The sequence below is a fragment of the Bombus huntii genome, chromosome 11 (assembly GCF_024542735.1).
Source record: "Bombus huntii isolate Logan2020A chromosome 11, iyBomHunt1.1, whole genome shotgun sequence".
Classification (NCBI taxonomy): Eukaryota; Metazoa; Arthropoda; class Insecta; order Hymenoptera; family Apidae; genus Bombus; species Bombus huntii.
Window position 1 is genome coordinate 7,585,912 of NC_066248.1, and position 24,524 is coordinate 7,610,435.

At 38.0% G+C, this 24,524-nt stretch overlaps 2 protein-coding genes across 2 annotated transcripts in view; one reads left to right on the top strand and one right to left on the bottom strand.

The window, feature by feature from the left end:
• The window catches only part of LOC126870847 (caspase-like), a 36,137-nt gene extending 13,278 nt beyond the window's left edge, over positions 1 to 22,859 (top strand). Inside the window, exons 3-5 of the mRNA XM_050628927.1 lie at positions 6,847 to 7,022; positions 13,472 to 13,595; positions 21,187 to 22,859. Coding sequence (XP_050484884.1) covers positions 6,847 to 7,022; positions 13,472 to 13,595; positions 21,187 to 21,458 — 572 coding nt within the window. The 3' untranslated portion in view covers positions 21,459 to 22,859. The remainder of the gene's footprint in view (positions 1 to 6,846; positions 7,023 to 13,471; positions 13,596 to 21,186) is intronic.
• LOC126870835 (alkaline phosphatase-like) overlaps positions 1 to 24,524 on the bottom strand; it is a 235,543-nt gene that overhangs the window by 91,777 nt on the left and 119,242 nt on the right. The window lies entirely within an intron of this gene.

Below are 24,524 nucleotides of genomic sequence, written 5' to 3' on the forward strand. Positions count from 1 at the left end.
GTTATCGAGCTACAAAAGCGCACGAGAAACGTAGCTTCTCTGCAGTTTCATTCTTCTCTTCTAGATCTAACACGGCGGTCATGCCACAATTTCCGGCGATCGGGCATAATTTTTACTGTCCAAGCTCGGATAAACTTTACTCTGCAAGTAGAAACGAAAAAATTGGAAAGCAGTTTTCAAGTATCTTTTCGAAGTTGTCCTTCACGAGATTATCGGAAGTAGCAAAAGAGAAGTTTCGACGTGCATTCGGGGTGCAGCATCGAGAAATCGCTTCGACAGTGGATTTTGCAAAGGACGACGATAAAAACTTCACATAAACGGAATTATATGTTGCAATAATATTATGGGAAAATGGAAGTACTTGAATTAATTTCTTTTACCTATTTATCTACAAACAAAAGAAAATCCGAATAATACCTGGAGAAATGGAGAGAGTAGGACAGTCAGTGATAAAACGTATCCAGTTTTGTATTCGCGAGCAAAGAATTTTGTTCACTTTGAACATCTCTGATGAAGATATGCAGATGCAGTTTCTTTAATAAAAAACTCGCTATACGTGACTCGAAAACAAGATCAAACAGAGTATATATTTATGAGCCATTTTTATTGTTTTTATGTGCAGAATTCATGGTCGAAATATTAAGTTAGTATTAGAGTGTGTTTGGGCATACGTTGAAAAATTTAATCATTTACGTCCATCGAAGTTGTACGATTAGACATATCGTTTCGCCGTTCGATTTAAGCGAATTTCGTCAGACATAGCCCTCCGTTTTTTCCCAGTTCAAACGCTTGCCATGCATTCAGGCGATTTCCAGACGACTGAAAATGAAGCATCGGGTGCGCATCCGTTCGATGCCTATCTCGCGTGCTGGGTTCTCATTCAAAGATGCGGAAAGATCCGCCGCTAGAATCTTTCAGCTGCCGAAGTTCTCGTTTTTCGCTAGATACCAAAAGATCATTCGCTTCTTTCCTTTGAAACGATTGTGTAATTGTATGTTCGACACAACTTATAATTTTCACTCAATCGTGAGTTACGTAAACGTAGAATTTTTCCAATGAAAGAGTTCGATTTAAGGTGTGACTGTGGATGTGAAGTGTGATAAATGTTTCAATTTCCTGCTGCAAGAATAGTAGAATTGTTAGGTGAAATCGGTTCAACGAATACGTGAGAAACTCAAACGAAATCCTTTACGTATTGCAATGAAATCAGTTTACGCTTTCTTTTTGTTATAATATTCGTATTCTATGTATCCTTTTAAATTTTAATTCCATTTTATTCACTTTATTGAAGACTCTTCTATACAAACATATGCAATTTCATATGTTTTAGTTTGGATTAAATTTTTAGCCGAAAGAATCAATAGTACGGCTGTTCCGTGTTTTTCACCTGCTTTATGTTTAAGAAGTTCGCGAAATTGGTCTTCTGTTACTTTGTAAATTTCAACTGTTTGATTCTACGCGCTTTCTCTTTAAACACGTTGGAAACCAGCACTTGCATTTCACTAAACTTTTTAACTTCCATATAGTCTACTAAATAGTATATCTATATACACCTGAATTCCCTAACTGTTCAAATTCACGATTAGATGAACTCGCTATACCATTCCACGAAGCTTTCCCATCCTTTGATTCTCTGACTCTCAAACTCGATCGAATTCCTTTGCACATTCCATTGTTTGATTCCAATGTCTGACTTTACTTAAACTCAAATGTGTTGGTATTTTGATTCGAGTGTGATTTCGAAATTCATTTCTAAAATCCACCAAGTATCCGTTTGATCCTCGTTTGAAATACTCATTCGAGATATTCGTTCGTAGAAAGTACTGCGAATTCATACATTCGCAAGCTGCAAGAAATTTATCAAACTCAACACTCGACCATTTTACTCGGCACAACGTTATATATACCATAAAAAATGTTTCGTATCGTCCTCTTCTTTTTAACGTATCACTTTACAACGAAACGTGGAAATACATATGTATCGTTCTCAAGCGAAACGACGAGTAAAACAACGTAATAATTCCGCGCCAAGAGAGCCTCGTTTCCCATTTGATCGAGTTGATAACGAAAAATAGCAAACAGCACGCGAACGGAAAGCGTACACGAAACGAGCTATTAATGATCCTCGTTGGTGGCAATATAATTACAGGAATTTCACAGGAACCATGTAACCCCCATCACGTTTGAACGTTTATCGGAACGGACAGCGAGAAATTACGTAAACTGTGCACGTGGAAAAACGTGACCGGCACCGGCCGGATAATTATTTGCATTCCTTTTCCTATAACTGACGCTCCTCTTCGGCATGTGCTCCTGTCACCCTATATCCCGTTCTCTGTCTGAAGAGTGGCTCGTTTGCTCGTACCAAGAACCCTGTTTCAGCGATTGCCTTTAACGTCAAGCTTGCTGAAATGTATGCGTGGCGAAATGTAATGTGGCGAATGGCCACAGCTATACCGGTTGTCTCAAAGAGACACGTTCAAATATCGTATTAGCTCCCGAATTGAGAAATTCCGTGGCTTGTTTAATATTTCTCCTTTCACCGATATCCGTCAATTGTATTTTTGGTACGATAAACACACATACACACTTTTCAAATTATCGAAATTTTTTTTTATGCATCCGATTTGTGCGATAGCTTTCTATAAAATATCAATCATTTTAATACACATTTCGTATTTCGACAAAGCAATATGTAAATTACTTTACGTATATTTGCACAACTTCTTGGTTTTTAATAGACGAAGAACACGTTTCGATGCCGGTGAGACCAAGTATACGTTCCTATTCCGTTCCATTGGACACGTATCGATCATAAGCCATTCCTACAAATCACGCAACGCCCTCTATAAATAAGCCCGCATGCACATACATATCCGTTCACGCCTCCAACAGAGTACTAGATTTGCATTCGCCGAGAAAGCATCAACTGACACCGGTAATAAACTTCTGAATTTGTAGCATAGTAGGGCGTATTGATCAGTGGAAAGGGCATACCGGTTTCCTCCTAGCGGAAGTGGATGTTGCTAGCGGATATTGTTAGTAAGAGAGCTCTGGTATCGGGTTATTAGATGCGGTAGGGAGGAACAGTCTCGCGTTTACCCTCACTGCGAACCAATTACCTCGAAGCACATCCTATTTCGTACGTTTGCGCATCCTTTTGTCTACTCAAGATCGTTCTAGTTGGTTTCCTCGTGGAATACTTTGACGAGCGACCGCGTCCGATTCCATAATTAATTCGGACTGAACTAATTCGTTCGAATTAATTAACGTGTCCGGATGGATCGTGACGGAGCAAGCGACGAAGTAACGAGCAAACTTCGGTTACAATGACGCGTATAATCGTCGAAAGCAAGTTCTTTCGAACGCGAACGGTTCACCGGCTGCTACGTCCTCTGCGCTTATACACGGGCCGGAGGATCGTACCGAAGCAAATAGCGCGTGAAATCGCCCCGCTGCTGTTCGAGAATGAATTATACGGAGATTTTTCTCCGCCTCCCCGCGCTAATTCTTCTCCGCTCCCGGCGCTTATTTGTTTAACCTGGCAGGCAGCCGAGAAAATTGCTAACTTCGCGAGCCATTTCGTAATGGAATTATTTTGTTCTTGTTTTCGGTACGCTCAGCCGCTTTTCAAAAATATGATATATCGGAAATCTGAGACTTCGAACTCGCCAATTCGAGCGTTTGGAAATTTGAATGAAAATTTGAGAATTGAATAACGTGAAGGTTTAAAAACTTGAAAATTCGTTTAAGAAGATATAAAACGTGTAAGGATAGAATTAAACATTTTCCTCAAAGACTACGTTCTTACTAAATCTAAACACACGAAAAATGTATGTAAGAATGTAATACTGTAAAGAGTTAATACGTACGACAATATCGCTTGACGCCTATGGTATTTCACAATTTCGCACGGCAAACATTTTGGCGCTGCAAGTAGCGGTAAATTGTATACAGGAAACGAGTGGAGGACGTGTTTATACGTTTGTCCTCAGTTCGCGAAGTACCTTTTCCAACGGTAGCATTCCAAACAACTGTACCGAGGAAAGGGAACAGTATTGTGCGAAAGAACGTTTCAACTTCTCTGGAACTTTTCTTGCTTGCCCGTAGTCCTGATGGACATTGCTAAAACGTGTCAGCTGCATCTTTTAGTCGTTTCAAGCCTGTTTTCCAGACACAAACGAATTATCATACACGAAGACCACGATGAAAATTAGTTTTCTAACCGCATCACGCGAAAGAAGGAGAAAAGGCGGTAATTTCACACACTTTGGTCTCTATAACGACGAAAAATTACAGAAAGTGATAAGAGAAATATAACGTGTGATTAGCTATTAAAGTAATTAACGGATAAAATTCGAATGGGATGCAAATATTTTTGGATAATATTTTTTAGACGTATTTAAAGTAGATAGTAGTAAAATGTGGCACGATTGCATTTTCGTCTTTTCTTCCCGTTATATTTTAATCCCGTATTATCTAAAATTCATTTCACCCATCTCTTTCTAAATCTCGGCTAAAAAGTTAATTACCTGAATAGTTTTGCAGGCTTTTATGTGTATTTCAGAGTCACGTTATCACGCGGTACATACTAGCAAAATTAAAAAGTAGGTTTCGCGTGCGAGAGTTGCGAGGAATATTCATGGAGGTGAATATACAAGTACGGTATTTATAATCCTTATAAATAAGTTTTGCAGGCAGAACAAAAGTTTGCATAGATACAATTTGACTGCGGATGTTTACATATTTAGAAGAAAATAGGCGCAAAACTGTGCAGGCCATGAAATATAAAATGAAAAGATATACAGGGTGGTTGGTAACTGATGGTACAAGCGGAAAGGGGGTGATTCTACGCGAAAAAAAGTCGAAGATATAGAATAAAATTTTTTTTTTAATTTTTTTTTATTTTTAATTTTTCCATCGAGACAACGATCTACAGTGAGATCCGTTATAACGTACCGCACGCGTAGCGAACGAAAATTCAAAGCCTCAAACGAAAAATTTTTATTCTATATTTTCGACTTCTTTTTCGCGTAGAATCACCCCCTTTCCGCTTGTACCACCAGTTACCAACCACCCTGTATATTACAATTCAAAACAAAGTACTTACTCGTAAATATTTAGTGAGTGAGCCATGTGACGTTAATAATTGATCTCGTTAGATATAATTAATTTAATTGTTAAGTGATTTAATTATTATCTAATAGTATCGGTATTTTACGTTCCTACGAGAGTAAAAGAATTCAAATTGGTTCGAGTTCATCGGATTTAAGTAGATTACTTGATTCTAAGATGATTTACGGATTTAATAATAATAGAATACATCGATAGTAAAATTTTAGTGAAAGCACAATAAGACAGTAGATATTAAAAATAATACGTAATAAAATTAATACGTATAAGAAGGTATATTTCTGCAATATTGTAGAATCTTGCAACGAATCACACGTAACATTCATTGCATCGCTATATAAAGAGCTAAAAAGTTCGCGAAGAGTCGATAAAGTTAATTCACAAAGAGGAGAGCAGTATTGCTCGGGAAGAAAAATGAAATCCGCTTAGTTTTACTCGATGATTCGGACTAATTGTTACATCGTTAAACAGAATGAAACGTTTGTACGCCATAGAATTGAAAATGTAAAGAGAAAAAGAATCGGCCCGTTAAATAGTTAAACTGTTTAAGTTACCAGTTCGTATCTTCGTAAATTTCATATCCGAAATGGCTATTGATTACAAAAAACAAGCAAAAATGTAATTCTTGTAACGCATGGCTCTGAGAAAATCGAATTACAAAGATCGCACATATTTTACTTGAAATCAAGGAAGAAGAAATACCAATCTGAAATAATTAAGAAAAACGTAAAGGAAGAAATGACTCGAAAATAGCTTGAGTTGAATTGCTTTGAAATTCAAAGAGCAAATCGAAAGGTTTGGAAAGTTCGTTTGGTGAACGATTCGATGAACGCGTTCGAATTGTTTGCAAAAGTGATTTTCAAGTCTGACGGTGTTTGCTATGGTAACACAACAGTCAAATCGGAAAGGGTGAGAGGTTAAACGAACAATACGTGTCGTCGTTAACCTCTTGATTTGCTTGCGTATGACCCATCACGGTAAACAGCTCGGTCATTGCTATTGTGGACCACACTGAATTAATTAATCCTTTTATTAAATCTAGTGCGGAAACTCGCGCACCGCTCGAATCTATAACGCGACGCATACTTGTTCCGTGCGGTTTCCAAATTTAACACGAGGACTTTTATTTCTGTAGTTTCAATTATAGGTACCATATCACGGTCCGTAGTAATATTATTAATTGATGTACTTGAACAAGATAATTTCAAACGATACGAATAAGTCAGTAGAATAGTTTGTCAACATTTACGATTGTGAAAATAACTAACTGTAATGGAGAAGTAGAATTTTGTTCTATTAGAGGAGACAACTTATACTGAATCCCAAAATGAAAAGTCTTGCACGTTATCGATTATGCTGATTTGAATCGATGAAAAACGAGCAAGCTTAAGCCTTGAACAACATCCGACAACCACGGTTACCTTAATACCTCGAACGTCTCCAAACACCTGTAGAGCTTACTTGCCCGCTATGTCTATGACAGTAATCGTCAGCGAATCTGATACACGTATCGCGATAGTATCAAAACGTAGGATAATCTAAATCCACAGAAATAGTAAGCTTCCCAAAGACTACGTGATTTTCGACAGTGAACATCGAAATGTCGCATTGAGCTTCGCTTTCCCAATATTGTTCCCTGTATCAGCTACTCTGGCAAACAGTCCGAGGCCGTTATCACAGGCACCACCGAATTAATTAATCCTTTCATTAAAGCTGCTGCGGAAGACCACACGGATGCCGACTGTCTGGTCGTAGCTGCTATGTCGCACGGAGAATCGGGTGTCCTGTATGCAGCCGACAATGTGTATCCAGTGGAAATGCTTTGGAGCCCTTTCCTTGGCCATCGATGCCCCAGCTTAGCAGGCAAACCGAAATTATTTTTCATTCAGGTCAGTTGTCTTTTATCAATTGTAGCTTTCAACGTGATCGTCTGTTGTCGTTAATGAGCTTTAGATCGAATATCTATTAATATCGATGTACTATATTGGTGATCTTTTATCCGTTTTGCATAAGCTGACACACGTGCAAAACAATGATACGTTACAGTTCTATAATGATACACGATTATTTGATTAAGCGTTTAGAACGTAGTATCGGCATTCTGTCAATGACAAATATTCAATTTAAACCTTGCTAATGAACGTGCTTCGCTTATTGCTAATAGATATCCTGAACCGCACACGATTCAATATTTATCCGTGGAAACTATTTGCCGTTTGCGAGAAGTCCCATGACGGGCATGAAATTTAGGCCTTAACAAATATCCAGTCGCTGGGTAATCGATATTTAAATTATACGCACCACGTCGTAAAATAGATGTTATCATAGAAGAAAATTCAACAACAGTCCATACTGAATTTATTAGCCGTTAAAAAAATACTACTAAGTAAATTGTAGAAATTGTAATAACACACGCACACATACGCGCATATATATATATGAATGTTTGCAATATCCGAGTAATTGAATAACTTCTTATAAAAAATATCAATTTTTCGCGTTTCGACGTTCGTTTGAGATTCACGGAGACATAATATTTACAGAAGGTAAATACGATAGATGGTAGCAAAAGCAACGAGAAACTTGTATTTATGGTTTGCATGTATACCTAACTAAATTCTTCCCATGAATGTTTCGGTTCTTCAACTCTCATGATACTTCGTTCATTAGGGCTTTTTGCAGCAGCGGTGCCGAGTAATTTTGCTGGCAATTGAAGCGGCTGCGCAACTAATAGCACATACGATATTCTCGTGTGTATACAAATCTGAATGCCTGCAATACGATCGCGGAATTATTAAAAAATTATTTGATCTTCAAAACGGAAACGGGAAAAGCTCGAGCTATAAAGCGACGACGAGGCAATAGGATAACGCAAATATTTCACACGACGATAACGTAAATCTTGATTTCGTTCGCGATGTAATCCAGGTTGGCTCTCTTTCCATTTATCTGCTTCGGGATGATCTTTTGAGGATTTGCAACGCGAAGCGCATTACGGTGGAAACGTTGTGTCTCCTAGCTCTTTCATGGTTCCGCAAAACACTTATATGTACATGGTGCCTCTTTTAACTGGAAACTGCGAAGCACATATCTCGGAAAAACGTGAACATGTCAAAGAAGTATAATATATCGTATGTAATATATATTAGAATATATAGCTTCCCGTGTGTGGAGCAGCGAGGAAGGTTTCAAAGTCGCGTAAATTTCTTTTAAACGGAATACCATATTTCCTATTCATGATACAATAACGTTTGTAAAGACAAATCCAGCGAGACGCAATAATAAATTATTCCGTTTTATGGGAGATCGTAAAATTTTTTGAATCTTCCAAGTACTTTTAAATAATAACTTTTAACAATCTTTTTGTTATTTCTCCATCCTGTTGTTTGCATATCTCCTTTCAAAGGTACACGATAATTATCGATGGCCACGTACAAGAAACGATTCTATTCTTTCTTGAATAGTTATACATTTTTGATAAACACTATGCTCGAGACCATTGAAAATCAGCAACAGCGAAGCATTATATTTTTGTAAGGACATTGTTTGGCCATTGTTTGAAACGTTTTATCATTTCCAGTCGAAGCAAACAGCTTATATATCCCACAAGATAATGGAACTCTGTCGAAAGAATCGCATAATGCGCTGAATAATTATTACTACTTCCATGCAAAAGGGACAAAGCGATAACCGCGAAGAAAGAGGTTTGTTTATTCAGGAGAAAATTGTGCTTCCATTTCGTTATTGTTTTACGATCTTCGCCATTCTTCCGTCCTTTCTTTTTCCGATAAGTCTTCATACGGTCGTCGAAACTACCTCCTTTGCGCTTTCCGTTTAACTGAAATCCATACATTCAAATCGTTTTCATCTGTTGGAGACCGCGGCTACAAAATCATGTTTTGTGCGATATAATGAAACTTGGAAAACAAGCTGTTTGGGCATAAATCAATTTGTTGCAACGTAACGTTTTGTTGTGTTTCCAGTACAGTGTGCTACCCACAATTAGATTTGCGAAAATGCTCATTCGTGTTAACAGTGTTCCAATCGGTTATTGGAAATGCCGAGCCATTTTTGTACCAACCACGGAATTTACAGAATAAACTGGTAATATGGAGAAACACTCGACGACCGGCTTCTATAAACAGTACGGCCAGCGACGTATATTTCGCGGGCAAATTAAAATCGCAAAACAAATTTGACGCGATGAACTCGTTGACGATGTGTAGAATTATAAATATTGCTCGTCTGAGTTCATGCGAGAGCAATTAATAGAAACAGCGGGAATGAAAAAGACATTAATACGTCATCGTTGAAATGAATACTGTGTTTTAATCAGAGAAGTTAGTTTTTCTGTAGGAATTTTGTTTCTTTAGATCGACATGTATACGCGAGTCTTTTGATAAGGTTTTCGGTAAGCGATACGAGATACCTCATTAGTTATCGAATTTATAACAAAACACAAAAGGATTGGCCAGAATTTTACATTCTTTCGATCAGCGTCGTAAAAACTATAATGCCCCGTATAGAAAAGGGTGAAAACGGTCGATCTTCTGAAATGCACCCATTTACGAAGAAAGCACGTACGTTATATGATGAAACTTTTGTATAGAACAATTTTTCAACCAGTGCATAATTTAGGAGGTATTCCGGTGCACAAGTTACGTACTTGTTACAAGTGATGGATCGCAATGGGGTGTTTGAAAATATTTCATAGTCACAATAAAAATAAGAAATCTAATGGTGGAGCAGCTGACGGTTCAAAAATATCCAAAATCCCGCAAACGCTATTAACGTAAAACACTGAAAATTTACGCTTCCTGATTCCTGAAATAAATTAACACACATTTTCCCTACCGTTGAATTTTCCATTGCTCGAATTTAATCCTTTCCTGGTTTCCATCGTTATTTGAAGCAACGTAACCGCCAGGAAATTCGAAGTCAGATCCGAGAACACGCGTTCATTAACTTCTACTTTTTACATTTTTCTACCTTTTGCTCGGAGAGAAACTTTCTCGTTACAAGAAATTAATCCCGGCCACAAAGAGTTAAGAGTTCGACGATAGGGGACACGTAAGGATTGAGGGAACAAGCTCGTTCTCGCTAGCGGGAAGAGGCACTAACGCTTGGGTTTTCCGGTTCTTCGCGACAAGTGGAGAGGCGGCGCGCGCGCTAACGGAAGTGGAAAAGACGACATAGTTAATTATCCGTACGACGTTTCAAAGGAACATGAAAGAGTTTTATAGTTGACGAGGTTACTTCACAACTCGTTTAACGAGCTCTTGAATACGTACCACGTTGTGGACGTACCACGCATGACATTAAGTCGCGGAAACTCGTGTGCAGACGTGATTACGTTTGGAATAAATGTGTAAGAATAAAGAGGAGGATCGACGTGAATTCGGTGGAGCAAAGAACCGTGCAGAATAAACGAAAAGTTTGAAAACCGAAGCTGTGACAACTACCCAGTCGCTACGCTCTTTTATTTTGTTGTTTGTACCTTCCTCCTCTGTTCTTTCGTAATTTCTTTCGAAACGTAACAATAACACCACTTTTAATTTTCAAGTATTTTGAAGTTGCAAGCAGTGATTCCTAAATATGACCAATATCGTACGAAAATTCCAAAAAACATTTGCATGAAATTTGAATTTATTTAAAAATAATAGCTTAGAGAAGTATTTTTCACGTTCACGAATATCTCTGCGATACGAATTAAAATTCATCTGGACCATCCAAACTGAATTTTTTCTCATCAGAGAAAATAACTATATATATATATATGAATTAAATAGAGAATATTAAACATAAAACTACCTCACGATTTATGAATGTTCAAAATTAACTTATTCTGTTATTCCAACTCCTATTCATCTTTGCACCAGCATATTCAAACGCAGCTAGTTTGTGGCGTTTTAAAGGTATACGCGCGGACATTACTTTTTGTCTTGCAATGTTCGAATTACATTTAAGGGCACACTGAACGGTCCAACCAGAAAAGTTGAGATCGTATTCCTTCGCAATTTCCGCATAACTTCTTAATGTATCGTTGGTAACTTTAACAATTTATCTTTCAATATGAGAAGGTAACTTCTGTTTAAGTCCACCATTCTTATTTTTCCCATTCCTAGTAGGATCGCGTAAAAAATTTAATACAACTTTATGAGATCGTCCGAACTTACGTGCGATTTCACGAATTCCTAATTTTTGTTCTTTATATGCTAAGCTTGCACCTTAGTCTTTTTAGAACGTTGTGCTCATTAAACGCTTCACAAAAGAAACGCTTGAAATAAGTACAAAGTGTAGAAGCCGTGACTGTTCTGCTCTGATGATAAAACAGTTTCCGGTTATATCTTGACATATGCATAGACCATTTCAATGATTTTCACTTGAAATCTATTATTAGATATATATTAAATTAGATTGGATATTACATATATTTTCACATCGTGCAATTAATTTCTTCGCATTATTTCCTGAAAGTTCGACAATACCAGAAACATCAGTAGTGCTATGCATATATTAGGTTGTCCGAAAAGTTTCTTTTCTTTCATAAGTGAAATAATAGATGCACAACATTTTTTATTTTATATTATTTTACAGATTCATGTATGATCCATTTTCTAGTAATAGAATAAAATGGATCAAACGTAATTCAATAAAATAGTATAGAACAGAAAATGTTGTGCATCTATTATTTCACTTATGAAACGAAAGAAACTTTACGGACAACCTAATAGTTAAGATGTATATAAATATACGCAAATATAAATATACATGGTGACATTCGAAACAGGTTACGCGTTTCGATTAAAGCTTCATTTGAGAAAACCATATCTCAGACGGAGAAACCTAATATTTATGAGTCTTTCGCGCGACGTGTTCTGCGATATCACAGATAGCGCATTTATTTAAGGTCCTGTTTCGTAATAATTCAGCGTGCGTTTTAATCCGGCGTTGCTCGTGCTAGAGCCGCATAAATCAAACGGGCGGGGCACGTTTTATCGACTAACGACCGCGGAAAATCTGTAAATTTTACCGCTTTGTTCGCGCGTCTCGTCCCGTAAAACGTTCTGAGATCGTTATTTGTATCACGTCGAATTCGTGTACAGTCGACCGCTGTCACATATCGTCCAGCTTCGCAATTTTTGTCATCCTGAGAGCGATCTGCGCGAATCCTGTGACAGAAATTCACATGATAATGTTGTCCCTTTCGCGCATAGAACATTGCATAGAAGACATGCCCATGATGCATAGAAGAAACAACGACGCGCTCGTGACGCATATTTCCTCTTCCGAGAGAACGCCAATTGAAAAATTAAGGAGTGAGAACAAATAAACGAAGAAACAAGAAGAGATAATATAAATTTACAGAACCAGTGGGTGAACAGGTTTCGCAGAGAGTACTGATTGCTAAGGAGAATTGGTTTTGGGGGATATTATTTTGGGATGAGTAGTAGAATGATGTACTTGTGGTGTAGGGATTTGTAATCATTGTATTCAACAAAGCTGGGGAAGATTTTTACATAATCGGATGCGTAATAAAGCAGTTATAACTTTTGATTGATTTAAATTCTTTCCCGCGCTTGCCATATCGTTTAGTTATACAGCTGAAAGATCTGTACAGCTTGAAGATTCATTTACCCCTTAATTCGAAGAAAATTATTTTCGTAAAATTCTGTTGAGTTAGATGAAAAATGTATACGGCGCAGTAACGTAAAGATCAAAAGAGCAACTTTACTTTACTTCACTTTACTTTAATTTACCTTACCGTGTAAAGTAGTTCTATTAAATTTAACGATTAGTCGATTAAATCTTATGTATACATGCCACATATTGTCGGAAGTCACAAATTTCTATAAAAAGTCACGCCTCGACATTGTAGCAACTGGCTAACGTCCGTCGTAAATTTGGAAAGAGCATTTATGACATCCGGTTGCCAATTCCGCTTTATGGCGAGCGAGGGCAGAACCTGCACGCCAATTGTGCTATTTCCGCAGTTAAGTAAAACGTGATTTATAGCGGAATAGCTAGTAACCAGTTCGACTGGAAGATCTGTAACGAGGTTCTTTTCTATACCAAGTGCTATAGGCATATTAAGCCGAACTTTTTTATCGATTGCCTTTATATCAACTTCTATCGATAAACCCTAACAAATACCAACAACAATATCAATCACGAACGTAACGCAATTCAAAACGCCGACTATCATTAACAGATTCCTTTTGTTCAACTTCGGATATTAGCATTTTGAAGAAAAATATCGTGTTTCGTTTAAACGAGCGCACAAAAAGAAACGTCGTGAGTTACTCGACCACTCACGTATGCGTCTTCTTTTTCACAGTCTTGCCGTGGAACGAAGCTGGACAATGGGGTGGAAATTATTCATGAGACGGATTCCACGCCCGGTACTACCTACAGCCTCCCTGCCTATGCGGATATTATGGTCGCGTATTCCACTTATGATGGTATGATGCATGTATTCTACATTTTTTACCTATACTTTCGACATACCTACACGTACACACGCATAGGTATGCATACGTATACAATGATTGACGAACGCATTGCGTGGATGTTCTGTTGGCGAGTGCGTGAACGAACTCCTTATTTCACGAGCCGACACGTACAACAATGCTCGAGCCAGGAACGTGCTCGACGAGGGCAAAGTACGTCCCTGTTCTCGGTAGCACGAGAGAGATTGTCTTCTCGAATTCGCGTTTCAATGGATGTTTGGCTCCTCAATGTGCGCGACAACGTGCGTGTGCTTCTGTTCACGCCCCTGTACGCTCTTGTCGGGTCTTCATTTGCAAGTCAATAGCCGGAAAGAATAGAATGAGTATAAATTTCTATGCTGGCTTTCCTTGTCATGTTCGCGGATGTTTGTACGCAATATGGCGAGTCGATGCAAACGTATTACATGATTTAGCACGGATGAAACGTACCTTACGAACTTTATAATTAAAAGCATGTAAATTTCGTGGATTTTTAGGAACATCAGATGTACAAATTTAGGTGGTTAGTCGCACCTGGTTTAATCAAATATGAATAAGCAGCCAATGTGATCAGGTCTGTCAGAGCGATATCCCATTAAATCGACCATACATGCAGCAAACCGGAAACGGTATATGAGTATAGATCCGTAAAATAATCCTTACAAACAAGAAAATGATTGGTCAGTTTACGGTAAGAAAGGCAAAAAGAACAAAATTCTCCTAACTTCAATAACGTTTTACAACTCTTTACTAGTAACTTATCGTGACAAAATATGTAGGTTGGTTATACTTATTTCGCAGAAACATTCTTATGAGGACAATTTGAATGAAATTAAGTTATAAATGATTATCTTTTAAATTAACTCGGTAAAGATTAAGTTTAAACGAAGACGAAGAACAAATGAACAATAAAGGTGATGTCAAAAAATTCTTTATTCCAAAGAATTTCTTTGAGCAACTCGTACAAATGCTATTAAAGAGGTCTCTCAGAAGGGACTACAATATTGTGTCAACTTTGCATAAGAGATATTACTTTCCTCATTCATTTATTACCTTTCCCATGCAATAATACGAACTTATGGGGAAGGCTTTTATACAGTTAAAAGGAAACTTGACATAACGAGATAAATTTAACTTTGTATGGAAAAATTATCGATTAAGTCTTTTACTAAAATATCGTGCACGATCTACAGAATAGACATCGATTTTGAGAAAAAAGGCAAACTGGACTTTCGTTCAAACGCTCAGAGCGTTCAAGCTGTAACTCGAAACGACACTCGTGGCAATCTCTAAATTGCCGCAGAATCTGAAATCAATGCGCAAAGGCATTAGCAATAATTTCGGATATCTTCGTCTCGCGGCCGGATACACGTAACCGGTAATATCAGTTTATCCGATTTAGCTTATGTAGATTTAAACGATAGGTCGTAGCAGCGCGTGGGTGACCTACAATCGTAGGCAGCCAGTTATTTGGAATATTAAGCTTAGAGAACAGCGATCTATCGACGTTCTGAATAGCTCAATTGGTTAGGGCAATCATCTGACAAACGAAAGATCCGGCTTTGAAAACTGGTCTAGAAAATCAATCGAATGATACTTCGGGACAGTGGAAGTCGCTTTGAACATTTTCTACGATGTAATTGTTCGCCCGAATGTGACGATTCGTAAGTGAAAACTTCTATCATTCGTAATCCTCATTTTCTCTGAACAGAAATGCGTGTTATAGATGAAGTATAAAATTAATTTACCACCAGATGCCGTACACATATTTTTGTCCATACGTTAATTCAAGTATTCCCTTATCTGTATGCTATTACGAGACGCGAATTTTATCCGAAATCTTGCACACCGTTAACAAATTGAATAATACCTAATCATTCGACAAATGGACACGCAACCGCAGTTGCTAATACCTCATGGATATTTGGCAACAAAGAACAAAAGGAATATTTCACGCCGCTGTCCGGACCAATGTTCTTCGTTCGTGCTAATTTATCGGGGAAAACGTAATAAGCACCCGAACTCAAATTGCATGCACGAATTATTACGTTAATCGCGTGTAACCTGCTTTGAGCTGGTTACACATAAATACGTACAAGCGCGATATTTCGTCGCTACAAAGCGTCTTTGTTTGCCGTTTACCCACCAGGATGTCGCATAAATAATTTTCATTTATGCTTCGTCCTTCTTTAATCCGCTTACTTTCTACGGCACATTTTCAAGCGAACGAAGAAGGAAGATTTAAAAATGCTGGTTTTCGTTGACGACGAGTCGAGACCGTTGCCAAGCCCGGCTTGACCTTTCTTGACCTACCACCAGGTGGATTTTTCCCATCAGTGAAAATGTCCATCCGTAGAACAATTACCTAACTGGTCTCTGCTAAATATTACTAAAGTAATACAATGGTCGCTGGCGTTTTCATTTGTGATCCAACGAACGCATAGTTCAGCCACGGTGAAACCTACCCAGACTATATCATCGCTCGAGTACAATACACAAGCTGAAATATTTCCTCCGCGGGTGAAATTACGAAAAATTATTTTGAAAGGAAGAAGTAGTACAGAATGAACTTCATAATTAACAGAGTTATGCTTTGTATTGAGAAGAATACGATGACCTACGTTTAATGAAATTAATTAAATCGACACAATGGTACAGAATTAATATAGTAGTATAAGAAAGGAAGTGGTTAAATTTCCCAATTTTTAATGAAAAATATCGAAAGCAGACGCTCTTCTCGCACATATCTCTTCTTAAAAGTAATGGAATATCCTTTTGAGAGAATCAGGATATTGAAGCGCTTCTCCTCAAAGTAAGATTCCAAAGAATCCTAAAATGCCGAAACAAAGACGACGAGATTGCTTCACTATTTCCAACAATAGCTACGAGTATACTAAAGCTTAACGTCGCTATTATAGTCGCAAATACATTAAATAAATACTCAACCTCTTATGCGATGGAATAACCAACCGCTCGACTTAAGCGACGCATTTGAAATGGTTCGATCGGCAGAACGTTTTCGTTCAAAAGATCGAATCGTAAGGGACCTTTAATTAATGGTCGAAAAAAGCGAGCGAATAGCGGTGGATAACTAGGTGCGGAGAACATAATTTAATTAAACCGGAAAATTTGTTGCGTGGAATTTAATTGAAAGCTCGACGTTCGACAATGTCGGCTAATTATCGCTATGGGAGTGTGTAATTGAATAGGCGGCGCGATTAAAATTTTGTCCCCAGGCGAAAGTCGGGAACTTTACGTCACGATGTTCCGTTATAGTTCAGACAGTTCCTTCGATAAAGAAGGAGAGAGGCAACGATCCATAACAGAAGCGATATTGTCGCGATTGTTCGTGGACGGCAGCGATACGACAGATTTATTGTTCCGACCAGGCTGGCGCAGATATCATTGACTCGCGTCACCGGCCGAACATCGATCTCCTCGACCGCGTCATCGAATTGACAGAGTAAAATATTGAGTTGCGCGTCATTTTGGATCGTTAACCGCGGTTGATTTGCGTCACGTGTTAAATAAACGGATCCTATTGACGGGAAAACGGACAACGATATGGTCAAAATTAGTTACAAAGCATTGTGTAGTACAACCTTCTACAGTCGCGTGGACAACTGATCGAAAATTAGTGTATTTGGTCTTTGTACGTTAAACACGTTCAACGTTTGATCATCGCAACGTTAATTATGTCCTAGCGTTTCTACCTTTAAAATCAGGCTTTATGGATTTATCGCATATTTTTGGAAAGTAGAATGTTCCATGCTGATAAAAAATTCTTCCGAGCAAATAATTCAAAAATGTACCAAAGAGATCTATATTCATCGATTCGATATGCACGTCAAACCGTCCTATAAAATATTCGTGAAAATAATACACGGCACTGGGAATATCGCACGAGTTAAAACAACGTCTCTTAATAATAATAATCTCAATCCCTGCATAGGAACCCATTTATATGTATACGGGTACTAAATACGCATGTTCTCGAGCTGCAAACAGGATAACGGCCAATCAGATTGTTAACAAAATTATTTGATAACATTCTCATGGTTTCTGGTGACAAAGAACCGTGATTGTTCCGTGTATATTGAATGAGGTGAAAACGCGTGGCCACATAGCACGGAGCAGCGAGCGGCTCGTTGTTGGCGTATAACATTTTCCAGCTTTGTATGTATTTTACGCCGGTGTCAGCACGTTCGCGTGGAAATGTTCTCGCACAGAAGCGTCCAGCTGCTTTTGAAATAGCTCGGTGCGTGGTAAATCATTGTTATATATATTCCGACGACAACAGGAATCGTTACAGATTTCGTTGTGGGACAAGTAGAGCTACACGAACGGCGTTACGCGTTTATTCGTGAATCGACCGGCACCGATATCGGCCGCAATATCAAATAATAAATGGTGACTCCACCGTGCTTCATAATTACATCGTTACAACCGATCGTATTCCATGTAATATAAGTCCGGTTCAATAGCACAGGGAATATCGTATCTATGCGAGTGGTTGGATCTCGGATTCGTACAATCGTGACTGAAGCACGATCGGACATTGCGAAATTAAATTCACATTTACTGAAACGAAACAATTATCAGTGAAATATCTTTTTCGATGACGTCACGTTGAAAATCTGCCAATTGATACGTAGTTATAAAAGAATTACCAAGATTTCCATATTAACGGTGCAATGAGATCCTTTTCAAATATAATTGCTTTAAGAACTCCTACGATCTTCTACTCCTACGAAAGCTTCCTAAAAAAATAACACGTCCAACGAAACCAATTATGCAGTCATTTAATAGTACTATACTGATAAAATTCGATAAATATACGATTTCGTGGAGATTGTATGCTTCAAAATTTTCGATACGTTGCGCAAAGCGTTCTTGAAATAGGTGACTGAATTATAGAGAGGTGTATCGCACATTTTTAAGCCAATATTTATTTTTTATTTTAAACAAGATTTTATTAAATGAATATTTCATAAATACGACTGGCAACTGCAGAAGTACGATCCTCGTTTTCATCAAACTAAAACTGTATTGTCACCTGTAAAAGTCAAACTTTTTGACATTTTTTCCAATAGTATGAAAAACAACAAGCGAGTTCTTCGGACATTCTTTTAGAATTCTTTAGAAAAACGAAACAAACATCCTTTGCAAGCATTATAAACCTTATCGTCAATTAGAGGTACATTCTGTTAAAAATTTATTTTTTATCTTTTTATTCAGAACAATGATTTATTTCATCGTTTCAGACTATTTTAAACTATTTTTATCTGATATATCTCGAACGCTATGCAATATATGGAGAGGCATGCACGTTCACTCGCTTATCGGATTTTTGCAAGCCTTCGTTTATTTTATCGTGATTTGCGTGATGGTCAGACCGTGTACACATACCTAACAGCTGCGTTAAGAGAATATTCGCTTCGTTCCTCGCCTATCGTGATCGATATCGAGGAAGAAAGTGGCTGCCAGAGAGGCAGGATGCTCGAACGAAAAGTACCACGAATAGCGATGAGACGATTCGTCGTGGTGACGAAAAAACTTCGAGAAGGACTGCTGCTTTTAAAGAACGCTCTCCACTTCAGCTCATCGCGTGAACTTTTTCTTTTCTTCTCTCGTCGAATGGTAAAGAGACACGACTGGACCTGCAGCTGCGATTCTTCCGTGTCTCGAGAAGGATCGTTTTAAGAAATTGATTTGTCTGCAAGTGATTTATTGCCAATTTATTAGCGATTAGCGATTTAGAAGCGATACGCTCTAATGGTATTGGATTTATCGCAGATTATCTTCGCTGAAATCGATTTCTATGGCCGAACTGATCGTTCGAAAGTTAGGCTTACGGTCGCCGAAGTATCTAAGGGGTTGTTGTTTCGAATATTGCGAAAAAAAGATACGTGAAAGTTAAACTTCTATCCTTTTCGTCATATTTCACGTAGAATCTGTAATACACTCCACTAACAAAATCGTTTTATTTCTTCTCTTTATGCATTTACATCGTTTACCATTTCAACTCTCCAGACATGGCGAGCATCGAATAACACGTTGCTCGTGAAAAGATCTGCTTTAAAGCGTCGGTGGCTCCTATCCTCGATGCGACTGTCACTTAAACAATATGGTAACAATGTACGGCAAGCGTAAGTTCTAGAGTACATCAGTTATACATTGAAACGCGAATGGCTAGTGTCTCGGCACGTTCATAACGAAAATGTTTCTTGCGAACGATGACGATTATGGAACGCGACAATGGTACCAGTACTCGTCTTCTCCGCGTTGCATTAGCGTTCTGATGGTAACGCCTTCCTTCCCTTTGTCTCTGCCGCTTCCGCCTATTGTTAGACCGCAATTATTTTCCTGCTGCTGCGACTCGAGCCCCCGCGGAAAATATATTTTCATCTAACGCTCGATCCATCATAAGCTGCAAGATGAAACTTTCGCGTGCCTCTAACGTTTTCAGTCTTCGTTCATCATAATTGACGCTGCCGCCGTAATGGCTTCCGTGTACGTTCCAAGTGAACGCAATGGAAGAATTTAATAGGACGGAGGCGTTGCGGTGGAAATCTTTTTTTTTCCAAATTTTTTGGTAGAATATTTCTTCTAAGAGATCGTTTACTAGAGCTTGTATACGAAAAAAGATGCTATCCACCGGGTTAGTTGGAAGAAACTGCTTTCTGACGTTACTTGTTCGTGAATCTTTATAAAGATTTTATAAACATAAACTTCGACAATGCAAATAACATTATATATGATATAAGATGAAACATCATTATCTTTAGCCGTTTAAATGCTCTACGTTGCACGATGCTATATCACTCTCATATATTATCAGCCTCGTATTCGACCATTTAAATAGCTGCATACATTTGCGACACTTCATATATTCCTTTCTGCTACTAACGATAATTCGCTCTCGTTCCGATGCTACTACTATCTTCTTAGCAAGTCGTGAACGCGCAAGAAATCGAAAAAGCCATGAACGAAACTCCTGGATTAAACAGTTCTAAACGAGTTTGTAGGAGCAGCAGTCGGTTACTTGGTCCTCCCTCTTATTTTTGTTGCCTGATTGCGTTTATAAAGATGCCGTATTCTTAGGTGATGGACGGTCCTTGATGAGGTCATTAGTTGGTTTCATAAACAACGTCCGCGTAACCGGTGGCTAAAGATCGGCCTTAATGGTTGGTCGGTTTAGCAGAAGTAATTCGAAAGACTATAGTCAATTCGCGAAGGTATACAACAACACCGAATCCTACATTCCGCATAAATGCTCTCCTCGAGCAAACCTAATAGTATACTCGAATTGAAACGCTATTTCTTGCAAGTCACTTCTCCAACCCACAGCGTCTCTTTACGGAGAGATAGCTCTGATGGAAACGTTTCACTTATGACAAACTCTATGATTTTGCTGAAAACTCGCAAAGCGATCGTTCCTACTTGCATCTGCCTATAACATGCACATATGTACAATATACGTACAGAGAGAGAGAGAGAGAGAGAGAGAGAGAGAGCGAGTTTCTCATCAGAAAAAGAAAAGAGTTTCTTTTATGAATTTCAGGTTTTTACTCGTGGCGAAATCCGGAAAATGGTTCCTGGTTCATACAGGCTCTCTGTCAAGAGCTGAATAAAAACTGGAAAACCCATGATCTATTAAGGATGATGACTGCCGTAGTCCGACGTGTTTCGATCGAGTATCAATCGTTCAACCCGGAGAAGGAATCGTTCCACCAGAAGAAGCAGGTACCATCCCTCATTTCCATGTTGACGCGGTTGCTGTTCTTCGACAATGTACCACTCGAATACCAAGCAAAGGATAAAAGCGGAAAATAGCAATTCGGCTATTGAGCGATTCAGTTGAAGCGAGGCGTAAATTCACAGATTTATATGTTTATGCATGCACACGTATGTAAAGAACCGTGTGTAGAGTATTTTGTAGATATTTTTCTCGATTCTCGGTTGCTGGACGTTAAGCGGATTAAACTTCCCGTAGCTATTTCCTTAGTACGTCGAATTTTTATGAAAAGATCGTGGCGGAAAGTTGGCGTGATTGAGCAACGAACCGCGTGAAAATGTAAATTCAATCTCGCGAGGGAATATCGAGGGTATAATTTTAATTAGCGCCGGCCGTAGATTTTCGTTGTACAAGTTTAAAGAAGACCTCGGTCCTTAGACCGATATATAAGGGGCGGATAACGAAGTGCGCGCATTACTTCATTTGCAGCTGTTCACGGAGTTTAATGAATGCAGTAAATAACTCGCTTTCTGAGATACGACCCGTAGAAATTCGTTCCGTTTTTAAACAAATTAAAAGTCACTTTACGGTCGGCGTTTAAACAAGCGCGTTTTACGTCGCGAACGAATGCGTGGCGATATATTTTTATTATTTTACCGCGTGTACTCGTTCTTCGGTGTTTTATGCCGACGTGCGTTTTGTCGTAAACAACCATTTGCGCTATATAAAGATGAACACCTCTACGAGGATGTTGACGATAAAAATTAAATTCCTTTATGAGCGTGAGGAAGCGTAGGCAAACATTTCCGGGGCACGTACGTTCCAAAATTTAACTTCGAAAACGTCTTTATTTTTCTATTAATTTCTTGCCATCATCGTTCAGCCGAGCATAATCTACATATGAATTACGAAGAATACCGATGCATTGTGATTTGTAAACGTAATTAAAATTTGTACGCAATCCGTTTAATATCTTACGGTTAGTTACTGCTTTCGATAAATTACGTAAAAGTACAAATAATGATCATATATAATTAAAATATGTATGTTTTTGTAATTGATAATAAATTACCTCTGTCACAATGATGTAACAGAATTGACGAGAGTGAAGTTTTATTTCACTGTATTCTAAGGACTTTCCAGATGTGTATCGATGTAATTGAAAGCTACACTTTTTGAAATGTAATTACATTACCATATCATTGCCTTGTATTAAGAAGAAAGTTTTCATTCGTCTCGTAATAGAGGGAACGTCGGCCAACGACTTTAAACAGATTTAATGGAACTACTGAAAAGTTTTGTAATATTAATCCGAGCATACGTTAGAAGATACTCGGGGAAAAAAGTATAATTGGATCGTACGAACGGTTGAGAAACATGGAAGAGACGTAAGAAAACAGGCGGAAACAGCAGTTTATTGTCAGACGTGTTTTGCAAGCAGCGTGACAAGATCTACCGTCTGTCCGTGGCTTTTGCTATATGAATTACGCCGAGGATACTTTCAGACAAACATTACTTGAGTTAATTAAAATTTTTAAAACGTAATTTTGAAATAAATGTACTGTAAAAATAATATAAATTTTACGCATCGTAAAATCTTTTTGGAAATATAAGAAATTTGTTTCATTGAACCACAAAAAGAAAAAAGAACTACCATATTCTATGAAGTATAATAAACAGTTATACTAAGTCGTTAATAAATCTTGGAGAAACATTTCGTGTTGGAATCAATATTCCCGATATCGACGCAGTACCAATATATATTATTATATTAATATCGACGTCAGCGCATGTTCAAAGTAAAGTGAGATATTACACGTACTGTACCAATCGACAACCATATCATCCGTTATCAAGTAAATATCGATTGCTGCACTGGTTACTGTAAATCAGATGGTGGCAGTTCAATTTTCTTAAATTGCACGATTTGGATATAATTTCCATGTAGAGCCCTATATTAATATGTTATCAGATTAAATTACAATTAACGCCACTTGTTTCCTATATATCTTATTTCTATCGTAGTCGTTAAGCCAACACTGTAATTAGTACTGTAATTACCAACGTAATTATTATATCACAACTTTGACGTAATTTGCATAAAGCCATAGAGTATCGATTACTACATTATTAACAACCAGATAGCAAACTGTTATAGCATATAAAATCGAGAATCTAGCAGAATATCTTTAATTAGACGTAATGACAGAGTAAAACAGTTGAAAAATCCTTATCACCTTTGTCCCACTCGTGTTTGTTTGTTTTTCTTCCTTTACTTCTTTTCCTTTTTCGTTTGCTCTCGCAATCTTTTAAAACATACGAACATTTTTCGAATCGAGTTACGAGATCTGCTCTTTTTTTGCACCCTGTCTACCAAATTGCAGTTCACGCACCGTTAAAACACCCTCATAAATATATACCTTCCCGCTGAAGCATGGTATGGTTATATACTTTCCAAACCATCGGCGAGAAATACATATACAGCACATATATCGAGGAAGCTGGAAGAAATGGAAGAAACAAACGACCAGAGGAATATAAGAGACATGTTGGACTAGACCCTGTACAATCAGTCGTGGCAAAACATCAGGAGACTACGGAACGCAAGATGTTATTGGATCAAAGTAAACTGATAGCCACGATAAAGGAATATTTTCTCGGAAAATACAGAAAAATCACGTAGATAAATCCAAAAGCATTGATAGAAATAAAATTTCGACGTGACTTCGAGTCATACACTGATCGACCGAGAATCTTCATAAATGATGTAGCATCCGGATATTTGGCCAGGAGTTATCCACATCAATTCCTGCAACTTGAGACAGGTCTCGGCGTCATCTACGATCCGCATCGATTTAATTCCACCCGGTATTAGAATAAAAGAAATATAATTTCTTTATTTCGTATTATAGGTACGAGATTGCCTTAGTCAAATCATTGAGATTCGTACGATCAAAGTAATACCAAACATAAATATATTTGATTATCTGATCTAATATATGATTAGGAGTGAGATAGAAAAAAGAGAGAGAGAGATGACCCAATTCTACAGTATCTTATTACACTCTACATATTCTGTCTCCCTCGTACGGTAAAACATCATAGAGAGGGAGAGAGAGAGAGAGAGAGAGTACGAGTGGGATAATTTGATCCAATTTCTGGAA